Genomic DNA, 21,424 nt, shown 5'->3' with positions numbered 1-21,424 from the left:
CATGTTTGTCATTTTTGTCATTTTTGTCATTTTTGTCATTTTTGTCATTTTTGTCATTTTTGTCATTTTTGTCATTTTTGTCATTTTTGTCATTTTTGTCATTTTTGTCATTTTTGTCATTTTTGTCATTTTTATCATTTTTGTCATGTTTGTCGTTTTTATCATTTTTGTCAATTTTGTAATTTTTGTCAATTTGGAAATTTTTAGTCATTTTTTTCATTTCTGTCGTTTTTGTCATTTATGGCAGTTTTCCGGGTAAATATAAAAATCAAGCAAAAACAGACTTATTTTAAAAAATCCGGAAAAAAATGAGGTTTCTGAGATCCTGATGACTTCAAAAATCTCAGTGAAATATCATGTTTATTTGAAGAGTTTTTATTTCCGTAACTCTAAAGCATCTTACAAATGCTAAAATCTCCAGACCACAGATAGTGTATTATGTGTGCCATGACCGGGTTCGATCTCATGAACCTTGGCGAAGAAGACTTGAATTCTAACCACTACGCCAAAGCCGCTGGCATAATGAACTTATGATCAAATGAAGAAACAATCAGTGCTGCTCAAGGTTCCGAGCAGACCATTTTTTTACCTTTTTGTTTTTTCAACAATTTCGGATACTTGAAAAGTTTACGGGAGCACTAAGATCCCTGCGTAATTTTTAGCTTAGCTTAGCTTAGCTGGATTGACTACTCACATCCACCTTGAACTATGGCTAAGATCCCTGCGTATATTTTAGTAGGCAAACTCAAAACTAGAAGGATGAAACTTATCTGAGAACTGGTAAAGGTTACTGGCAATTGGCCTATAGCGACCGGATGCTGTACGAGTGTGTCAGCAGCACGATTTAATAAATTGATTTTCTTATAAGAAACTACAATGAATATCAACTTTTTGATAACTTCAACTTATCTGTAGAATGTGGTTTTCTTCAAATGTTCTTGACTGAGGCCTTAAATAAGTTATAAACGACGAATCATCATTCTCGTGCTTTTCAACGAATAATCGCTTCCACGAAATCCATCCCACCGAATTCCTGACCAAGCTGCTTCTGCCACTTTGCCTTTCAGATGGCGACCGTTCAAATGGCTGGAACAAAAAAAAAATTAAGTTTTTGTTACTTTTCAAGAGTTCACCTTTATTTACCTGTTGTGGCATCCATAAAACCACCAAGCTCCTTGAGCTTTGAGAGCACAATTTTCGCTCCAAGTGTCGTTATCGGAATCCTTAGTGGAAAATTTCATGCCGTTGTGTTTTTCTAGAGAATTTCCAGCATCACCACTGAAAGTTCCCAACGATAGTTTGTACTTTTCTTCGGGACTTGAAAACTGTCGTACTTCGCCACGACCTGCTTTCCTTCGTAATCCTCAAGAATGATATGCAGCTCATGGGGCTTGGAGTAGGACAGCTCATGCATTTTGCTGAGCCCAAGCCAAAATTCTCCACGCAGATCACCGAAGCCCTTCTCGTAAGCTTCCCAGCCTCGGAAAAAGTTCACCGAACCATTCAATCGATTTTGGATCACCGTCCAACCTCCGCCTTCATATTCTTGATCACAGAACGCCTCAAAAGATTCTTGGAATCCCGATTGAGGTTGCAATCGATAGACTCCCGAGCGACTTCCCGCGACATCTGAACAGGTTTGAGGAATATTTTGTTCCCCTTTTCGAGTCATGGTATTGAATCTGTTTTTGGAATCTGTGTGATTAGCCAACAGCTGCAGAACTAAGTCGTTCATCATCTCGGTCGTCGGAAGAACTTGTTGAGTTTGGCTGATTTTTCTGAAAAATAAATGTTTTGTTTTTTTGGAAAAGACATCGTCTTACGGTCCACTCAAATCTTACCCGGTGTCACTGAGCAGAAGCGAAACATTCAGTGCCATAATAACCAGATCGCGCTGCACTTCGGCCAAAGTTTTCGTTTGTACGGCAACATAATTTCCGGTGCCCTGAAGCGTTCTGCGAAGTTCTTCCATTTCCGCCTTTAGCTTCTGCTGGTACTCGATCGAACGGAGGTAATCCTGTTGCATACTGTGGATTTAAAAACTTGATTACTTTGGACTGAGAACTTAAGGATGATGTAATCTACTTACTTGAAGTTGATGCTATCCATTCCAGCCTGGAGAACTTCGTATCCAAATTGATCACAATGTGGCCCTTCGCTTGTAGAGTTAGACTTTTCACCCTTGCATTGGAAGGCAGCAAGCAGCATCAACACCGACACTTTTATCAACATTTCGAACCAACTAGTTGACAAATCTTATGAATCCGGTGGTGCAAAACTAATATGGTGCTTTGGATAGTTCGTTCGTCTTTTTATACGAATCGACTGCCTGATAACAAACATAAAAAAGGGGATTTTTGTACATGATTTCCTATGATATACTGTTATTATACATGTTAGCGAGCTGTATTCAAAGAATTGACTCATTTTGTTCCGTTCGAATCCGGAAGACATATTTTAGCCATGTGAAAACTTTATAATTATTTCAGTACTCAAGGAACATCTGCAGAAATTTCTGGAACTGAAAATTTGCTGTTTTTGTTCCATTAACTGCTTATCTTATCCCTGGGATCTTTTACTTTCAATCATTGTTTTGTAACGTATGACATTTGAAAATATGAGCCCGATAGTGTATTCACAGTACACAATCCAACTGGCTTGCTGTGTTTAGGAATGTGTGATCAAAAGTCGATCACGCTTCCTATCAATACAGACAGGCCTATGAAACGCTATTGAACCCTTGTGGAGCACGTCTCTCAAATTTTAGCTTTTTTTATTTCTCAGATTTAAGCTTTTTTTCTCAGATTTAAGCTTTCATCTGCAATGCTCTCAGGGCAAAAAAAATTTTAAATCTGAGGAAAAAAAGCTTAAAAACGAGATTCACTAAGCTAAGACTTTGAAAATTGATGTTGATCACTCGATACATAGAGAAATCATGTAGCATAATTCTCGTCTATAATTCTTATTTTCACATTTTTTTTATCCATTTCCTGTTCTCTTCAAACAGTGGTGATCTTTACCTAAATAAGCAAAAAATTGTAAACATATTTAGAAAACGAGTCTGGCTCTAATAAGCCTCAAGGTATGAGCAGTTTCAAATAAAGAAATTACATAAAAAATCATTTTGAGCTATGTAAACAAGAATTGTTTGATTTTATTAATAGTTATTTATATTTTTAACATTAAATAATAATAAATAAAAAAAAAGAATAAGGTTCGGAGATATTCAAAAGTAATGGATATAAAATATTGCAATCTGTTATTAAAAATGTTCTCCCAGTTGGGATTTTTATAAAATTCAAGATTAGACAAACATCAAATATATTAAAATAAATATACCTCACTCTCAGCCTTCTCCATACATCTCATCAAGGACACGCATGTCAGCACCACCTACTGACGAAAGTTCTTACTAAAGCCACTGATCGTACCGCCATCACCACCTCTAGCAGCAACAGCGCCACCTACAAGTCAAAAATCTGCCAGAAGTAGTTCAGATCGTCGATGTTTCTACATGATAGTTAGAACTTTCTCCATAGGATGGCGTGCTTGATGTGTCGCCTTGTTTTTTGAAGAGTGAAGAATATTGATTTTACTATATTTGCAAACATGTTGGAACTTGAGCAGATCGGGAGGACTAAAGTCTGTTTTCCATAGAATCTGGTCGCGTCTTTTCATTTACTTCAGCGCCCCTAGTTGTCACATCGCGAATCTATTGACAGTGTTTTGATCCGGAATCCGGATGGTTTGTTTACTTAGTGGTGAAAACTTCATCAAGATTGAAGTAGCCAGTCTAAAGTTATCGACGATGGAACGCAAAAGGCTAGAGAAAATTCTGCACACTCACGTAGAGAAATCGACGTGGTCAGGGGTAAAGATCGCGAAATTCCTGCAATATCCAAAATCGACTGTAAACTCGGTGCTGCAACGTTACCGGGACACCCTTACGGTGGATCGAGCAAAACAAACCAGGCGTAAAAGTGGAACATATGACTGGAAGATGCGAGCAAAGGTCATTCGATCAGTTCACAATAATCCTGGAATCTCCCTGCGTGATTTGGCGAAAAAGTTCAAGACGAACCACAGTACAGCTCGACGAATTTGTTTCCGAGAAGGCTTGCGGTCGTATCATGCGAGCAAACACCCCAACAGGACGCTGAAATAAAATCTGGTTGCCAAAACCAGGGCAAGGAAGTTGTACGAGAAAGTGTTGACCAACTACAACGGATGCATTTTGAAGGACGACGAAACTTACGTCAAAATGGATTTTGAACAAATGCCCGGTAACAAATTTTACCTTTCGAAGCGTAAAGGAAATGTTGCGGGTAGATTCCAGTTTGTTTTCGCAGATAAATTTGCTCGTAAGTTGATGATTTGGCAAGGGATCTGTAGTTGTGGGAAGAAGACTAAGATTTTCATCACTGGGGACACAATGAATGGAAATGTTTACAAAGAAGAATGTCTAAAGAAGAGGGTTTTGCCGTTCATTCGGTCCCACAAAGATCCGGTGAAGTTCTGGCCGGACCTGGCAAGCTGCCACTACAGCCGGGATGTCGTTAAGTGGTATAAGGAGAACCAGATCGATTTTGTTGACAAAAGTATCAATCCACCAAACTGTCCGGATTTTCGTCCCATCGAGAAACATTGAGCGATAGTTAAAGGCAAACTGAAGAAATGTGGCAGAACCATGAAAAAACCCGCTCAAATGGAAAAGTGGTGAAACAAGATGACGAATGAGGTTAACAGCAGTACTGTGCAGAAAATGATGGGTGGTATCTCAAAAAAAGTTCGAAAAGCTGACGAATAATTTTTATGTATTTTTATCCCTAAAGTGCAATAAAAACCTCACAAAAAATGACTTTTTTACTTTTGTTGTACGTTATTTCTTTGCGGAAAAATGATCAATTTTATCCAACCAGATTCTATGTGAAACAGACTTTAACATTGGACGTGCGCAACGCCTTCAATAGTGTCAGCTGGGCATCGATTGCTTCTTCGCTTTTGAAAAATACTGAAATATCTCTGCAAATTAGTGGAAAGCAATTTCCAGAATCGCAAGCTACTATAAATGACGAGCGAAGGATTTCAGGAAATGGATGTTACAGCTTGAGTACCGCAAGGGTCGATACTGGGCCCGGTTCTGTGGAATATCACGTATGATGAGGTGCTGACATTGAGCCTACCAAAGGGAATAAAGTTGGTTGCTTTCGCGTACGACGTCGTGCTATTAGCGACGGGTTATTCATTAAAATTTTCCAGCTAAGAGCTTCAGAGGCTGTAGAAGCGGTAGAGAGCTGAATGCTCTCCAAGAGTTTGCAGTTGGCTCACTACAAAATCGAGATGGTCCTGATATCAAACCACCAACCACCTGCGGACCAAGCACGCCAGCGGAGCCTGACGCAAATTGCGATCGACGTAGGTTTACTAAGCTTAATGAGTCCGGAACAATCAAATGAACTACGCTGAACAATCAGCGTTTTCGGCATGAGTAGCGCGTATGCGTGAGTGAGATCCCCTTTCGAAGTATTTCCTAAGGGCAGTTACCGGTTTGGGAAATGGTCTGAGGCCCCAGGTGGAGTTTAGGGCGTATCGAGCCGATCCGATTATGACCAAGGAAAGTTTAACGCTAAACGGATGATTCAAATCAGTTAGATCCAGATGTAGAGTTGCTTTGGAAAGCTTGAAGCATAAACTTCGGCATTCTGGGGACATGATTGCAAAATTTCAGGTCGGTGTCTAGAGCCAACGTCTATGATTCTGATGATAGCTTCTTTTGAGATTTCTTATCCCGACAGTTGGCCGGTTAAGAGATATGTGTTGTATATATGAATGTAGAGGAAATAGTAGCAGCAAAATATTGGTATTCGGAAGTTGGTGATTTGTTTTCAAGAAGAGTTGATTCGGTTGATAAGTAATAAACTTCATGCGAATTTATCCTAGATAATTGTGTTATTCCAGTGTTACTATGAAACGTGGTGTTGGGATTTCATGTTTCCAAAGTTTTCAAATAACGAAACATGGCTATAACTCAGAGTAATTCACTTAAGTTCTAAAGTTATAGGTTACGGCGAATCATCATTCTGGTACGTTTCAGCGAATAATCTTTACCGCGAAATGCATCCCACCGAATTCCTTTCCATTCTGCTTCTGCTGCTTTGCCCTTTAGGTGCAGCCCATTCAAATGGCTGTAAAAGAAAATTGAAGTTATAGTCATGAAACTTTCGAAGAATTTTTTTGTCTATTTACCTGTTATGACATTTGCCAAACCACCAGGCTCCCTGGGCTTTGAGAGCACAATTTTCACTCCAAATGTCATTATCGGAATCCTTTGTGGAAAATTTCATGCCATTGTGATGCTCCATGGAATTTCCAGCATCACCACTGAAAGTTCCTAACGTTAGTTTGTACTCTTCTTCGGGACCAGCGACTTGGAAACTGTCATACTTCGCCACGACCTGCTTTCCTTCGTAATCCTCAAGAATGATATGCAGCTCATGGGGCTTGGAGTAGGACAGCTCATGCATTTTGCTGAGCCCAAGCCAAAATTCTCCACGCAGATCACCGAAGCCCTTCTCGTAAGCTTCCCAGCCTCGGAAAAAGTTCACCGAACCATTCAATCGATTTTGGATCACCGTCCAACCTCCACCTTCATATTCTTGATCACAGAACGCCTCAAAAGATTCCTGAAACCCCGCTTGAGGCTGCAATCGATAGACTCCCGAGCGACTTCCCGCGACATCTGAACAGGTTTGAGGAATATTGTGTCCTGCATGTCGAGTCATGGTATTGAATCTGTTTTTGGAATCTGTGTGATTGGCCAATAGCTGCAGAACTAAGTCGTTCATCATCTCGGTCGTCGGGAGAACTTGTTGAGTTTGGCTGATTTTTCTGAAAAATAAATGTTTTTTTTTTTTTGGAAAAGACATCGTCTTACGGTCCACTCAAATCTTACCCGGTGTCACTGAGCAGAAGCGAAACATTCAGTGCCATAATAACCAGATCGCGCTGCACTTCGGCCAAAGTTTTCGTTTGTACGGCAACATAATTTCCGGTGCCCTGAAGCGTTCTGCGAAGTTCTTCCATTTCCGCCTTTAGCTTCTGCTGGTACTCGATCGAACGGAGGTAATCCTGTTGCATACTGTGGATTTCAAACTTGATTACTTTGGACTGAGAATTTAAGAATTATGTAATCTTAATACTTACTTGAAGTTGATGCTATCCAATCCAGCCTGGAGAACTTCGTATCCAAATTGATCACAATATGGCCCTTCGTTTGTGGAGTTAGACTTTTCACTCTTGCATTGGAAGGCGGCAAGCAGCATCAAAACCGACACTTTTATCAACATTTTAAAACAACTAGGAAACCTCCCACGACCAATTCTGAAGGCAAAAGATTTTATGCTGAGCTGCCATGTGCTGCCTCGGCTTTTAAACCAACGGAGCTACCGGAAACTAGACATAAGGGGATTTTTATCCACACTCTTCGCTTCTTGACTGTTCTCACTATTCTTGGAAATTCTATTCGGTCTGTATGAAATTGAGAAAGGAAACCTTTCAAGGCTTAGTGTTTTTTTTATGAAATAAAGTTGAGACTTTATTTCTTCCATTTCTATACATTTTATTTAAAAAAAAAATCGATATCGGTTGAAGTTTTGTATCCATTAAAAATATTTTGGGTATAGTTTTCAATCTTAGTTGAAAACCGAAATATTTGGTGAAAAAGGACAATTTATGTGCATAGCAGCTTTGTGGACCCATGATTTGGCTCAAATTGTGAATTTAGTGTATTTTTTCTTTTAAAAAATGTTAAAATGGAGAAGTTTTAATAATTCATTTTAAAACCAGCATGATGCACACTGTAAAGTAACAATAATGTGTTTTTTTTTTCAATTTCGAACTTTAAATTATCCTCAACACAAACATAGTTTCATTCGCTTATCTTTCAACACTAGAACGACCGTATCAGTCAAAATTACTGTTTCTACGCATTGAATGAAGGATGTCTTGCACATATAACATTCTTACCCAATAATGACAGAAAAAAGTAATAAAAAATGACAAAAACTAAAAATTAGAAAAATGACAAAAATGATCAAAATGACATGAATGACAAAAATGACAAGAATTACAAAAATGACAAAAATAACAAAAATGACAAAAATCTATCTACAATGCCGTTAGTAAACCAAAATAGAATTACTCGCAAATTCGGGGAAATTTTGAAGATTTCAAAGATTACCCCAATATGAAACGAATTTGAATCAGATTTAACTCTTTTATTTTTGGCATTCATATTTTATGTATTGGAAACCCCCGTTTCTAAGACGGTACGGGTTATTCTGCCAAATAAATCACTTTTTGACGCTAAATCATGCCTCTGAGCCCATTTTTACAAAAATCGCCTGAAAAATGGTCGAATTCTATTTAAAGCTAATGAGTTTGTGGAAGCCATCCTTCATTAAAATTCATTAGTCTTGAATCAATTTTACAAACCATTTTTTGCACACACAAATTCTCAGGAAGAAAATTTCATGGTGTAAAAAAATACTTTTATTTTTGATTTTAAGATTTCTTTATTTTGTATTTTAGCTCACTCTGGTTCCAAGGCCTCAATTATTTTCAAAATGAAACGTTACCAAAGCTGTGTTTCAGTTCGGTAACAGCTCCTTAAATATAAATACAAAACGAGTCTCCATGACGTGTTTCTACTTTTTATTTTTGCATTACGGTTAAGCTGGTAATAGTGCATGGCTGAAATAGCCATAATAATGTTGTTTCTTCTTTTCGTTAGCTATATAAAAATAACTATTTTATTTCAAATAAGGCTGGAACAAATATCTATTTCTTCTTTTGTCACCCCCCCCTTCGAAATTTCCAAAAAACTGAAGGGGGAAATAAATAAAGTTTGAGGTAATTTATGTTAATTCCAATAAAAAATTCCAATATCTGAAAGTTTACCAGAATAAAAATTAAATTTAAGAAGATGGGAGTTATTTCACCTTTTGTTTTCTCGATTTCATTGAATTATTCGATTAAAAATTACTTGATTTATAGGTTTTGTGCAACAATATAATATGAAATTTTCTTGCATACAAGCTTACGTGCAATTTATTCCAATTTATTTGTTTTTTGCATTATTTTTTATTGTCCCCCCCCTCGCCATGATCCAACTCCGAGTGACAAAAGAAGGATTTGAAATTTGTTCCGGCCTAATATCATTTATCAACAAAACTTTCCAACGAAGTCACCCTTCACGAGCGCTGACTCGCGGCCTTCAAAATCGGAAACAGCAACCCGTTACACCGTCCCGCGAAGTCGTCGTTGTAGAGATCAAATATGGCGACTCCGCCCAAGCCTTTGGCCTTCGCATAGGCCGCCTTGTTAGATGTAGACTCCGGATCCTCGTACGACATCCAGATGCCCGGTTTACCGTTCCCCTGATGGTTCGGCTTTTGGAAGCCGTACACCCCGAAGCGTCCGGTTGTTGCTGAATCTTGGTCAACTTTCGTAAACGTTGCGTTTGGGTTCGCGGCCGAAGGCAGCATGGCACAAATGTCTGGCCATCTGAACCTCCCATTGCTGTCCGAAAAGAATTGGGGCATATACGCACCATCTGTTTTTATCGGAGGAATGCCGGTTGTGTTGGAGTTTTCGCTTAGTCTCCAAGCCCTACCGTAAGTCGGAATACCGAGAATAATTTTGTTGGATGGTGTTTGGTTTGCAAGCCTGAAATAAAAACGCGTTTATTACTGAAAAAAAAAAACATCAAACGTTCAAAATTTCACCAATAGTTCACTTTTGCCTCAATGCTGTTTCCCGCGACACGTCCTTCAGGCTCATAGATTGGGGCAGCGTAGTCTCCCTCCTTGGGGTTTCTCAATGGAGTTTGCTGGTCAAACGCCGCCAAATGGACGTAATTCAAGTTGTCTATCAACAACGGCACATCCAAGTAGGCAGTCGTGTTTACATGTGGAAGCACTGTCAGACCCAGCTCTAAATTTTTCGCTCTGAAAGTATACTCCAGATCACGAACGAGAGCCGTAAATTCCTCTTTGTGCTCGTCGGCTTTCGGATCCGGAATACTCTCTCTGGTGAAGATTTTTTTATATTTAAGCCACCAAACCTGGACCTCTTCTTGACTGGGTTTCGGAGCACTTTGCGGGAACTGCCAGGCCAAATCTAGACCATCAAATCCGTATTTTCTTAGCAACGCGTAAGCAGAATTTACAAATTGCGAACGAGTATAATGAGTTTCCAGCACAGTTAAGTACTTTTCGAGCGGTTCGTTCCAATCTTTGTGAAAACCAATGCTGAGCAATATTTTGAGACCCGGAAATTGTTCTTTCAACGAGATGATTCCCCTATAATGTCCTCTTCCGTGATCACAATCAAACATATCGTCCACAGGAACGAGGCAGCTGTTGTATGGATCGATGGCCGCATACCCATATATCAGGTGAGTACAAAAAGGAAGCGCTTCCAAGAGCCATTCTGAAAAGTGACCCGATCGCATTAGCAATCCTAAAAAAAACGACAAATGATTCTCGATTACCTACCCTCTCTGATCGTATCTTTCCCGTTGTAGTAACAGAAAACTTTCGGTTCATTGATGAGCTTATTCTGAGCCGTTGCCAGAACTGCGAGAAGCAGCAAAGTGGTGACTGAGAACCACATATTCTTCCCACCTTTGATCGTTAGTTGCTCAGATGCTTGAAAAGACTGAAGCCTCCTCGACTTCCAGAGGATCGCTTTATAATTCAAAAACCTGATTAGGGTACAGATTTACAACCGCATACTGGTCAAAATCTTCGATTTTTCCACTTTAGTTTCAAATTTGTCATAGCTTAGGGATGTTACAAATAAAAAAATTATTAACTCTACCTCTCACCTATATTTTTGAAAAATAACAATATTTTGCGTCTTGCACGATCTTTGCGAAAATTCCTCAAAAAGTTTCAAAACTTGATCACCGGTTAGCCAGTAAAATTTAAGCACTTACAACTAGAGAAATTTTCCTACATACATTCATTTTTACTCATTTGACTCATGTCGTTGCGTTTTGATGTGCTAATTTATAACCACGTTGAAAAAGACAAAGTTATGTGCACTTGAAACACATAACTTTGTCTTTTTCAACGTGGTCATAAATTAGCACATCAAAACGCACCGACATGAGCTTTTCAAAAAAGGTAGCGCGTTGAAACAACGTCGGAACCCAAAAATATTTACGAATCAAAGCAGGTATTCAACCCATTTTTTCGTGGTTTGTATAGAGTTTTCATCGAAACTGACTTCAAAATGCAACCTATAAGCTAAGTAGAGGAGAATGGGGATACTTGATCTGCTTTTCTCATTTTTATCATTTCTGGTTGGGAAAATTAAGCAACTCGCCGTCTTTTGCATTTTCAGACAGCCTTTTATTTCGAGTTTATATGGACCAAAAGTTAGAACGATACATGAACTGAACTAAGAGCTTTTTCGTGAGACTAAAAAAATTGTGATATTTTTTAATGTTACAGGAGACTTGACCCTTCATTCAGGGTTTCCTAACCCTAGGTAAAATTTTGCATTATTTGCTAATTTATTTTTGGCAATATTAATTCTCATTCCACAGTTTTTAAGTGTCAGACAAAGAGAATTCTAAAAGTTTGTCTACTACCCTAGAATCATTGCATACTTTAAGGCAAAATTTTCTAGTTGTTGGACCACGGCAAAGGAGCTGCAAGAAAACCGGGACCGGAGAGCAAAAAAAACGGAAAGAAAGGTGAAGCGGGTGATTTGGCTAAAAAGATCGGCATGTCCAAGAGCTACGTCCAGAATGCGAAGAAGAGAGCTGGACGACATACATACAAGGTACAGAACTTCCCAAACCGCCATGAGCGGCAACGATCGACGGCTGAAACTCGGACGCGGAAGCTCTACGAAAAAATGCTGACAAAAACTGGCTGCTGTGCGATGGACGACGAAACGTATATTGAAGCCGATTTTAAGCAAATTCCGGGGATAGAGTTTTTCCCCGGCAAGAGCAAGTTCGATGTGGACGACAAATTAGGAAGAAGAAAATGTTGAAGTTCGCCTCCGAATATCTCGTTTGACAGGCCATCTGCTCCTCGTCGTAGTGCCAATAAATTGGCAGAGGATCTCAACATATCGGATCGAAGTCTCCGTCGGATCCTGAAAGACCAAGCACTACAGGATCCAAAAGGTTCAAGACCTAACGGTGAAGCAGCAACAAGAACGGGTAAAAATAGCGAAGGCACTGCTGAAGAGACCCGTGGAAGGAAGGTTGAAGAATATCGTGTTTACCGACGAGAAACTGTTCGTGAATAAGCAGAACGACAGAGTTTGGTTGCCAGACAGATCAAGAAATCCCAACTTTGGATTGCGCAACATTTTCCATGGTTCATTTCGAGGTCCAAGTGGCCGGCAAGTTCGCCAGACCTGAACCCTATGGATTTCGCTGTTTGGAGTATGTTGGAGGTCGAAGTCTGCTCTAAGAAACGTGAATATGTGGAGGTCTTGAAGCGACAGGCAGCCTGGGATGAAATACTACAAAAACACCTATGGCCTCATACGATGCGTTCCTCGACCGTCTGCGGCGAGTGGTTAAACTCAAGGGCGAACAAGTCGAACTTTAACAGGTTGTTGTTTTGATCAATTTATATGTTTATTTAAATGTAGCACTTCAGTTGTTCATCTACAAGTCTGAGTGCCTCGGGAAGCGCATTTTGTTGTTCTTGCAGCAGCACGACCAAGCTCCGCCATTTTGGCAGGATTTGGCATCATGCCAAGATGGCGTCCAATAGCGAAATTCGACTTATTCTAGTTTATCTCTTTAACGTAATATTGTGGTAATTTCATGCGATTTTAGGTTGCTATATAGGTTGCAAAATCTAAGGGCACAAAATGACGCCATGTTGATGGTTTCACAATGTCAAGTATTTGAAAATATATTTTCAGGCCTAGTTTCAATCAATACGACCTTGTTTGCAGTCATGTTTTACAATTCTATTTATTGAAAAAGGATTATCACGAAATATTCTTGATTTTATTGTTTCCCTCAAAGATAAATATTTCATTTTAATATCAAGTCTATGGATCAGCTCAAGCGTTGGACTGAGCATTTTGAACAACTTTTCCGAGTCACAAATAGCGATGGCCAACAGAACCCACAGATCGAGGCGCCAACAGTAAATCGTATTAATGGCGTCAACTCGGAAGCGCCCGCGCTAGCTGAAATAGAAGCGGCAATCGAGGACATGAAATCCAACAAAGCGCCTGGAATCGATTGCATTCCTGCTGAAATGCTGAAAGCCGACCCTGCCTTGTCAGCACAAACGTTGCACCGTCTTTTCGCTGACATTTGGGATACTTCAACATTCCCGGCCGACTGGATGCAGGGTATCCTTGTAAAGGTCCTGAAGAAAAGAGACCTGATCGAGTGTGGTAACTGGCGTGGCATAACGTTGATCTGTACAACTCTCAAAGTACTCTGCAAAGTGATCCTGAACTGGATCCAGGAGAAAATGGACGCTACACTCCGACGGCAACAAGCTGAGTTCCGATCCGGACGATCATGTGTGGACCACATCGTAACGCTACGAATAATACTGGAACAAATCAACGAATTCCCGGACTCTCTTCTGCTGTTGTTCGTTGATTTCGAAAAAGCATTTGACCGAAAAAACTGCAAGTTTTTGTGAATCGCTGCCTGCGGAACATCATCCGCGCTTGGTGGCCTGGCAACTGGATCTCACACGTTGAACTTCATCGCCGTTGTCATCAAAGGGCGCTAGAAATCGAGATTCGGGAACGTAAGTGGAGATGGATTGGGCACACACTGCGGAAAGATGATAACGAGATTGCAGAGAGGCGCTAGATTGGAATCCAGAAGGTCATCGAAGAAGAGGCAGACCCAGAAACTCGCTGAAATCCGAACTGTCGGCGAGAATCTTGACTGGGACCAGGTGAAGACGCTGGCTCCGTATCGTCAACAGTGGAGGTCTTTTACCACATCTTTAACGGGGTCCCTCGTTGCATCTCGTGCCCTTATCAAACTGTCAATCACGCGACAACAGAAATGAAATGTAAACGTCAGGAATAGATAGGTAGAAGGATAGAGAGATAGATCGAAAAGTGCAAATCATCTAAAAAAGTTATCACAGCGAGAAAACGTGTGTGCGAAATTGCTTATATTAATACTTCCTTTCTGAGTATCAGGTGTTGTAATTATCAGCATAATATTATCAGGTTATAAAAACAGAAGTTGCTATAGCGACTAAGTAAGTATTCCCGTTTCGATAGCGGTAGGAATCAAAACTTAAGTAGTCGTCACATTTTATCTAATTTAGTATCATAACCTGACCGGAGCTGCTCAGAAACCACCAATTAAAAAGAATCCTATAAACCGGCAATTGGTGCTCAGTCGGCAAACGTAAGCTCTTGAACCTTAACTATTAGATGATTGTAAACAATTATGTACTACTTATCCAGGGAACACTGAGGCTAACTTACCTTATTGATCAAGCCGAACATATGAGATCTTCGTTAAGTGCGGACAACATACTAAACGTAAGTTTATGAACATTATTAATTAATCGCACCTATCTAAATTTGTATCAATTATTCAGGGATTTAAAATACAGCATCATAATTGTAAACTGCGTATTCGTGATCCGGAAATATTGTTGACAAAGAACAACATCCCTATGTACCGGAGGATCGGCGCGGGATCATTAAATAAGTAAGTAAGTCCACTTGCTTCAATGTTCGAATTGATAAATATATCCGAAAGCCTACGATGTTCAGTTGAGCTATTAATCATTTAGGGAGAAATTGAAGAAAAAAGTGCAGGTGTCCTTGAGCTTGAGCTTGAGCTTGCTATCAACAACGGTCCACCTGTGGCCCTTCCTGGCCAATGGAATCATGGTTGCACTCCGTGATTAACTCAAGATAAAGGGTGATACGGTCAAAATTTGGTTAATATCAACTTGACGTATTTCTTTCAATTTTGCATTTAAAAAACCTGAACACCCCTCATTTTGAACGTGTTTGAGTGTGTGTAGAATGTTGCTCTTAGTTTGATTGTGGAATTCACTCGTCAGTTGTCAAAATGCCGGTTCCGTACTGTTTTGGCCGGATTTGGCATCTTGCCATTACGGTAAAAAGGCCATGGAGAGGTACGCCGCCAACAACGTGCAGATGGTTCCTAAGGACAAGAACCCTCCCAACACGCCAGAGCTCCGCCCAATTGAAAAATACTGGGCTATTGTCAAGCGGAACCTAAAGAAGACCAAAAAAAAACTGCTAAAGATAGCTGCAGTTCAAGGCAAACTGGCTTTCTGCGGCTAAGAAGGTGGACAAGGTGGCTGTACAAAATCTGATGGCAGGGGTTAAGCGTAAGGCCCGGAAATTCGGATTTGGAAAAGCAGATGTCTAACTGAATATTTTCCTGAATTTTATACTAATTAAACTTGAAAAAGAAATTTTATTTGATTTTTTAAATAAACGATTTCACCGATTTACACGCGTTTTCCCTTGACCAAATTTTGACCGTATCACCCGTTAATATAGTTTTAACAACATATTTTAGCTACACTAAGTATAGAAAGTTTCCAATAATCATTTCTAAAATTATAGTCCTTGCCAACTTTTTGATCGGTTTTGCACCACTGTGAGTTGGGCCCCGAAAAAAGCTTCTCTCAAAACCACTCAACCGAAATATACACACATGGTTCTTGGACGCATTTTTTTTGGAATTATAAACACGCGCACTCGGCTTTATTTACTGTGCGTTATCAAATGAAGGAGAATGTAGCACAAAATGCTGCATCTATTTAAACCTGACATTTTTTTGTATTTCGAAACATGAGCTGAAATTATTTATTGAAAAAGCTACTTTAAAAAAAGGACGTAATTTTTCCATAGGTTAAGTTTTTTTTTCAAAACTATATTAAAAAATTCAAAGAAAGCAACATATACTGGACTTGTGAATCACACTTCCCAATCTACAAGCAACAAATTTGATCAATTCTCTTTGCGCCCGTTCTTCGTCTGTATGCTTAGATGGATGACCCCTGGTGTTTTGAAATCGCGAGATAAAAAATTGGGAATGATCGTGGCACGTGTATTCTAGAAAAAGAAGCAAATTGCGAGCACACTATCAAAACTAAAAAGATTGACTAAATAACGTTGTTGTTGTTGATCGGATTTTGATTTTAATGTCATGGGGAGGTTCGTTGAACGAAATGAGGCACATTTCGGATGTACAATTTGTTTGAATCGATGCGAAAACTTCATTGAAGTGAATTTAAATGGAAATTTCGGATTTAATCAAACATCTTTTCGACAAACCAATATGATTGAATTAATCAGACAAAAAAAGCACATATGTCGACAGAAACAACAAAAATGATAATAATGACAAAAATGACAAAAATGACAAAAATGACAAAAATGACAAAAATGACAAAAATGACAAAAATGACAAAAATGACAAAAATGACAAAAATGACAAAAATGACAAAAATGACAAAAATGACAAAAATGACAAAAATGACAAAAATGACAAAAATGACAAAAATGACAAAAATGACAAAAATGACAAAAATGACAAAAATGACAAAAATGACAAAAATGACAAAAATGACAAAAATGACAAAAATGACAAAAATGACAAAAATGACAAAAATGACAAAAATGACAAAAATGACAAAAATGACAAAAATGACAAAAATGACAAAAATGACAAAAATGACAAAAATGACAAAAATGACAAAAATGACAAAAATGACAAAAATGACAAAAATGACAAAAATGACAAAAATGACAAAAATGACAAAAATGACAAAAATGACAAAAATGACAAAAATGACAAAAATGACAAAAATGACAAAAATGACAAAAATGACAAAAATGACAAAAATGACAAAAATGACAAAAATGACAAAAATGACAAAAATGACAAAAATGACAAAAATGACAAAAATGACAAAAATGACAAAAATGACAAAAATGACAAAAATGACAAAAATGACAAAAATGACAAAAATGACAAAAATGACAAAAATGACAAAAATGACAAAAATGACAAAAATGACAAAAATGACAAAAATGACAAAAATGACAAAAATGACAAAAATGACAAAAATGACAAAAATGACAAAAATGACAAAAATGACAAAAATGACAAAAATGACAAAAATGACAAAAATGACAAAAATGACAAAAATGACAAAAATGACAAAAATGACAAAAATGACAAAAATGACAAAAATTACAAAAATGACAAAAATGTCAAAAATGACAAAAATGATAAAAATGACAAAAATGACAAAAATGACAAAAATGACAAAAATGACAAAAATGACAAAAATGACAAAAATGACAAAAATGACAAAAATGACAAAAATGACAAAAATGACAAAAATGACAAAAATGACAAAAATGACAAAAATGACAAAAATGACAAAAATGACAAAAATGACAAAAATGACAAAAATGACAAAAATGACAAAAATGACAAAAATGACAAAAATGACAAAAATGACAAAAATGACAAAAATGACAAAAATGACAAAAATGACAAAAATGACAAAAATGACAAAAATGACAAAAATGACAAAAATGACAAAAATGACAAAAATGACAAAAATGACAAAAATGACAAAAATGACAAAAATGACAAAAATGACAAAAATGACAAAAATGACAAAAATGACAAAAATGACAAAAATGACAAAAATGACAAAAATGACAAAAATGACAAAAATGACAAAAATGACAAAAATGACAAAAATGACAAAAATGACAAAAATGACAAAAATGACAAAAATGACAAAAATGACAAAAATGACAAAAATGACAAAAATGACAAAAATGACAAAAATGACAAAAATGACAAAAATGACAAAAATGACAAAAATGACAAAAATGACAAAAATGACAAAAATGACAAAAATGACAAAAATGACAAAAATGACAAAAATGACAAAAATGACAAAAATGACAAAAATGACAAAAATGACAAAAATGACAAAAATGACAAAAATGACAAAAATGACAAAAATGACAAAAATGACAAAAATGACAAAAATGACAAAAATGACAAAAATGACAAAAATGACAAAAATGACAAAAATGACAAAAATGACAAAAATGACAAAAATGACAAAAATGACAAAAATGACAAAAATGACAAAAATGACAAAAATGACAAAAATGACAAAAATGACAAAAATGACAAAAATGACAAAAATGACAAAAATGACAAAAATGACAAAAATGACAAAAATGACAAAAATGACAAAAATGACAAAAATGACAAAAATGACAAAAATGACAAAAATGACAAAAATGACAAAAATGACAAAAATGACAAAAATGACAAAAATGACAAAAATGACAAAAATGACAAAAATGACAAAAATGACAAAAATGACAAAAATGACAAAAATGACAAAAATGACAAAAATGACAAAAATGACAAAAATGACAAAAATGACAAAAATGACAAAAATGACAAAAATGACAAAAATGACAAAAATGACAAAAATGACAAAAATGACAAAAATGACAAAAATGACAAAAATGACAAAAATGACAAAAATGACAAAAATGACAAAAATGACAAAAATGACAAAAATGACAAAAATGACAAAAATGACAAAAATGACAAAAATGACAAAAATGACAAAAATGACAAAAATGACAAAAATGACAAAAATGACAAAAATGACAAAAATGACAAAAATGACAAAAATGACAAAAATGACAAAAATGACAAAAATGACAAAAATGACAAAAATGACAAAAATGACAAAAATGACAAAAATGACAAAAATGACAAAAATGACAAAAATGACAAAAATGACAAAAATGACAAAAATGACAAAAATGACAAAAATGACAAAAATGACAAAAATGACAAAAATGACAAAAATGACAAAAATGACAAAAATGACAAAAATGACAAAAATGACAAAAATGACAAAAATGACAAAAATGACAAAAATGACAAAAAATGACAAAAATGACAAAAATGACAAAAATGACAAAAATGACAAAAATGACAAAAATGACAAAAATGACAAAAATGACAAAAATGACAAAAATGACAAAAATGACAAAAATGACAAAAATGACAAAAATGACAAAAATGACAAAAATGACAAAAATGACAAAAATGACAAAAATGACAAAAATGACAAAAATGACAAAAATGACAAAATGACAAAAATGACAAAAATGACAAAAATGACAAAAATGACAAAAATGACAAAAATGACAAAAATGACAAAAATGACAAAAATGACAAAAATGACAAAAATGACAAAAATGACAAAAATGACAAAAATGACAAAAATGACAAAAATGACAAAAATGACAAAAATGACAAAAATGACAAAAATGACAAAAATGACAAAAATGACAAAAATGACAAAAATGACAAAAATGACAAAAATGACAAAAATGACAAAAATGACAAAAATGACAAAAATGACAAAAATGACAAAAATGACAAAAATGACAAAAATGACAAAAATGACAAAAATGACAAAAATGACAAAAATGACAAAAATGACAAAAATGACAAAAATGACAAAAATGACAAAAATGACAAAAATGACAAAAATGACAAAAATGACAAAAATGACAAAAATGACAAAAATGACAAAAATGACAAAAATGACAAAAATGACAAAAATGACAAAAATGACAAAAATGACAAAAATGACAAAAATGACAAAAATGACAAAAATGACAAAAATGACAAAAATGACAAAAATGACAAAAATGACAAAAATGACAAAAATGACAAAAATGACAAAAATGACAAAAATGACAAAAATGACAAAAATGACAAAAATGACAAAAATGACAAAAATGACAAAAATGACAAAAATGACAAAAATGACAAAAATGACAAAAATGACAAAAATGACAAAAATGACAAAAATGACAAAAATGACAAAAATGACAAAAATGACAAAAATGACAAAAATGACAAAAATGACAAAAATGACAAAAATGACAAAAATGACAAAAGTGACAAAAATGACAAAAATGACAAAAATGACAAAAATGACAAAAATGACAAAAATGACAAAAATGACAAAAATGACAAAAATGACAAAAATGACAAAAATGACAAAAATGACAAAAATGACAAAAATGACAAAAATGACAAAAATGACAAAAATGACAAAAATGACAAAAATGACAAAAATGACAAAAATGACAAAAATGACAAAAATGACAAAAATGACAAAAATGACAAAAATGACAAAAATGACAAAAATGACAAAAATGACAAAAATGACAAAAATGACAAAAATGACAAAAATGACAAAAATGACAAAAATGACAAAAATGACAAAAATGACAAAAATGACAAAAATGACAAAAAATGACAAAAATGACAAAAATGACAAAAATGACAAAAATGACAAAAATGACAAAAATGACAAAAATGACAAAAATGACAAAAATGACAAAAATGACAAAAATGACAAAAATGACAAAAATGACAAAAATGACAAAAATGACAAAAATGACAAAAATGACAAAAATGACAAAAATGACAAAAATGACAAAAATGACAAAAATGACAAAAATGACAAAAATGACAAAAATGACAAAAATGACAAAAATGACAAAAATGACAAAAATGACAAAAATGACAAAAATGACAAAAATGACAAAAATGACAAAAATGACAAAAATGACAAAATGACAAAAATGACAAAAATGACAAAAATGACAAAAATGACAAAAATGACAAAAATGACAAAAATGACAAAAATGACAAAAATGACAAAAATGACAAAAATGACAAAAATGACAAAAATGACAAAAATGACAAAAATGACAAAAATGACAAAAATGACAAAAATGACAAAAATGACAAAAATGACAAAAATGACAAAAATGACAAAAATGACAAAAATGACAAAAATGACAAAAATGACAAAAATGACAAAAATGACAAAAATGACAAAAATGACAAAAATGACAAAAATGACAAAAATGACAAAAATGACAAAAATGACAAAAATGACAAAAATGACAAAAATGACAAAAATGACAAAAATGACAAAAATGACAAAAATGACAAAAATGACAAAAATGACAAAAATGACAAAAATGACAAAAATGACAAAAATGACAAAAATGACAAAAATGACAAAAATGACAAAAATGACAAAAATGACAAAAATGACAAAAATGACAAAAATGACAAAAATGACAAAAATGACAAAAATGACAAAAATGACAAAAATGACAAAAATGACAAAAATGACAAAAATGACAAAAATGACAAAAATGACAAAAATGACAAAAATGACAAAAATGACAAAAATGACAAAAATGACAAAAATGACAAAAATGACAAAAATGACAAAAATGACAAAAATGACAAAAA

General features: G+C 35.4%; 3 protein-coding genes across 3 annotated transcripts; all 3 read right to left on the bottom strand.

The window, feature by feature from the left end:
* Nucleotides 1–438: 438 nt before the first annotated feature.
* LOC129749127 (angiopoietin-related protein 7-like) lies at nt 439–2,263 on the bottom strand. The gene is made up of 4 exons (XM_055744013.1): nt 2,090–2,263; nt 1,842–2,027; nt 1,144–1,778; nt 439–1,086 (listed from the first exon to the last, which is right to left on the bottom strand). The coding sequence occupies exons 1-3, from the start codon at nt 2,230–2,232 to the stop codon at nt 1,256–1,258; spliced, it is 852 nt and encodes a 283-aa protein (XP_055599988.1). The 5' UTR covers nt 2,233–2,263; the 3' UTR covers nt 439–1,086; nt 1,144–1,255.
* A 3,667-nt stretch (nt 2,264–5,930) lies between these two features.
* LOC129747498 (angiopoietin-related protein 7-like) lies at nt 5,931–7,381 on the bottom strand. Its single transcript, XM_055741751.1, has 4 exons — nt 7,204–7,381; nt 6,953–7,138; nt 6,247–6,888; nt 5,931–6,185 (listed from the first exon to the last, which is right to left on the bottom strand). Exons 1-4 carry the CDS (start codon nt 7,344–7,346, stop codon nt 6,056–6,058), a joined length of 1,101 nt encoding a protein of 366 aa, XP_055597726.1. The 5' UTR covers nt 7,347–7,381; the 3' UTR covers nt 5,931–6,055.
* A 1,761-nt stretch (nt 7,382–9,142) lies between these two features.
* Nucleotides 9,143–10,698, bottom strand: LOC129745511 (chitinase-like protein Idgf4). Its single transcript, XM_055738617.1, has 3 exons — nt 10,557–10,698; nt 9,786–10,491; nt 9,143–9,726 (listed from the first exon to the last, which is right to left on the bottom strand). The coding sequence occupies exons 1-3, from the start codon at nt 10,672–10,674 to the stop codon at nt 9,252–9,254; spliced, it is 1,299 nt and encodes a 432-aa protein (XP_055594592.1). The 5' UTR covers nt 10,675–10,698; the 3' UTR covers nt 9,143–9,251.
* Nucleotides 10,699–21,424: the final 10,726 nt, after the last annotated feature.

Source organism: Uranotaenia lowii, chromosome 2 (genome assembly GCF_029784155.1).
Source record: "Uranotaenia lowii strain MFRU-FL chromosome 2, ASM2978415v1, whole genome shotgun sequence".
Classification (NCBI taxonomy): Eukaryota; Metazoa; Arthropoda; class Insecta; order Diptera; family Culicidae; genus Uranotaenia; species Uranotaenia lowii.
Note: the sequence above shows the minus strand (reverse complement) of the source record. Positions and strands in the feature narration are given on the sequence as shown.

Bases quoted from the DNA above. Each gene is read 5' to 3' on its own strand.
- LOC129749127 (XM_055744013.1), bottom strand. From the start codon at position 2,232: ATGTTGATAAAAGTGTCGGTGTTGATGCTGCTTGCTGCCTTCCAATGC. The intron at 2,028-2,089 runs GTAAGTAGATTA...TTAAATCCACAG, and splicing joins ATGGATAGCATCAACTTCAA to TATGCAACAGGATTACCTCC. The intron at 1,779-1,841 runs GTAAGATTTGAG...TTTATTTTTCAG, and splicing joins CTTCTGCTCAGTGACACCGG to AAAAATCAGCCAAACTCAAC.
- LOC129747498 (XM_055741751.1), bottom strand. From the start codon at position 7,346: ATGTTGATAAAAGTGTCGGTTTTGATGCTGCTTGCCGCCTTCCAATGC. The intron at 6,889-6,952 runs GTAAGATTTGAG...TTTATTTTTCAG, and splicing joins CTTCTGCTCAGTGACACCGG to AAAAATCAGCCAAACTCAAC. The intron at 6,186-6,246 runs GTAAATAGACAA...TTTCTTTTACAG, and splicing joins TTTGGCAAATGTCATAACAG to CCATTTGAATGGGCTGCACC.
- LOC129745511 (XM_055738617.1), bottom strand. From the start codon at position 10,674: ATGTGGTTCTCAGTCACCACTTTGCTGCTTCTCGCAGTTCTGGCAACG. The intron at 10,492-10,556 runs GTAGGTAATCGA...GTCACTTTTCAG, and splicing joins GAAAGATACGATCAGAGAGG to AATGGCTCTTGGAAGCGCTT. The intron at 9,727-9,785 runs GTGAAATTTTGA...TTTTTATTTCAG, and splicing joins GAGGCAAAAGTGAACTATTG to GCTTGCAAACCAAACACCAT.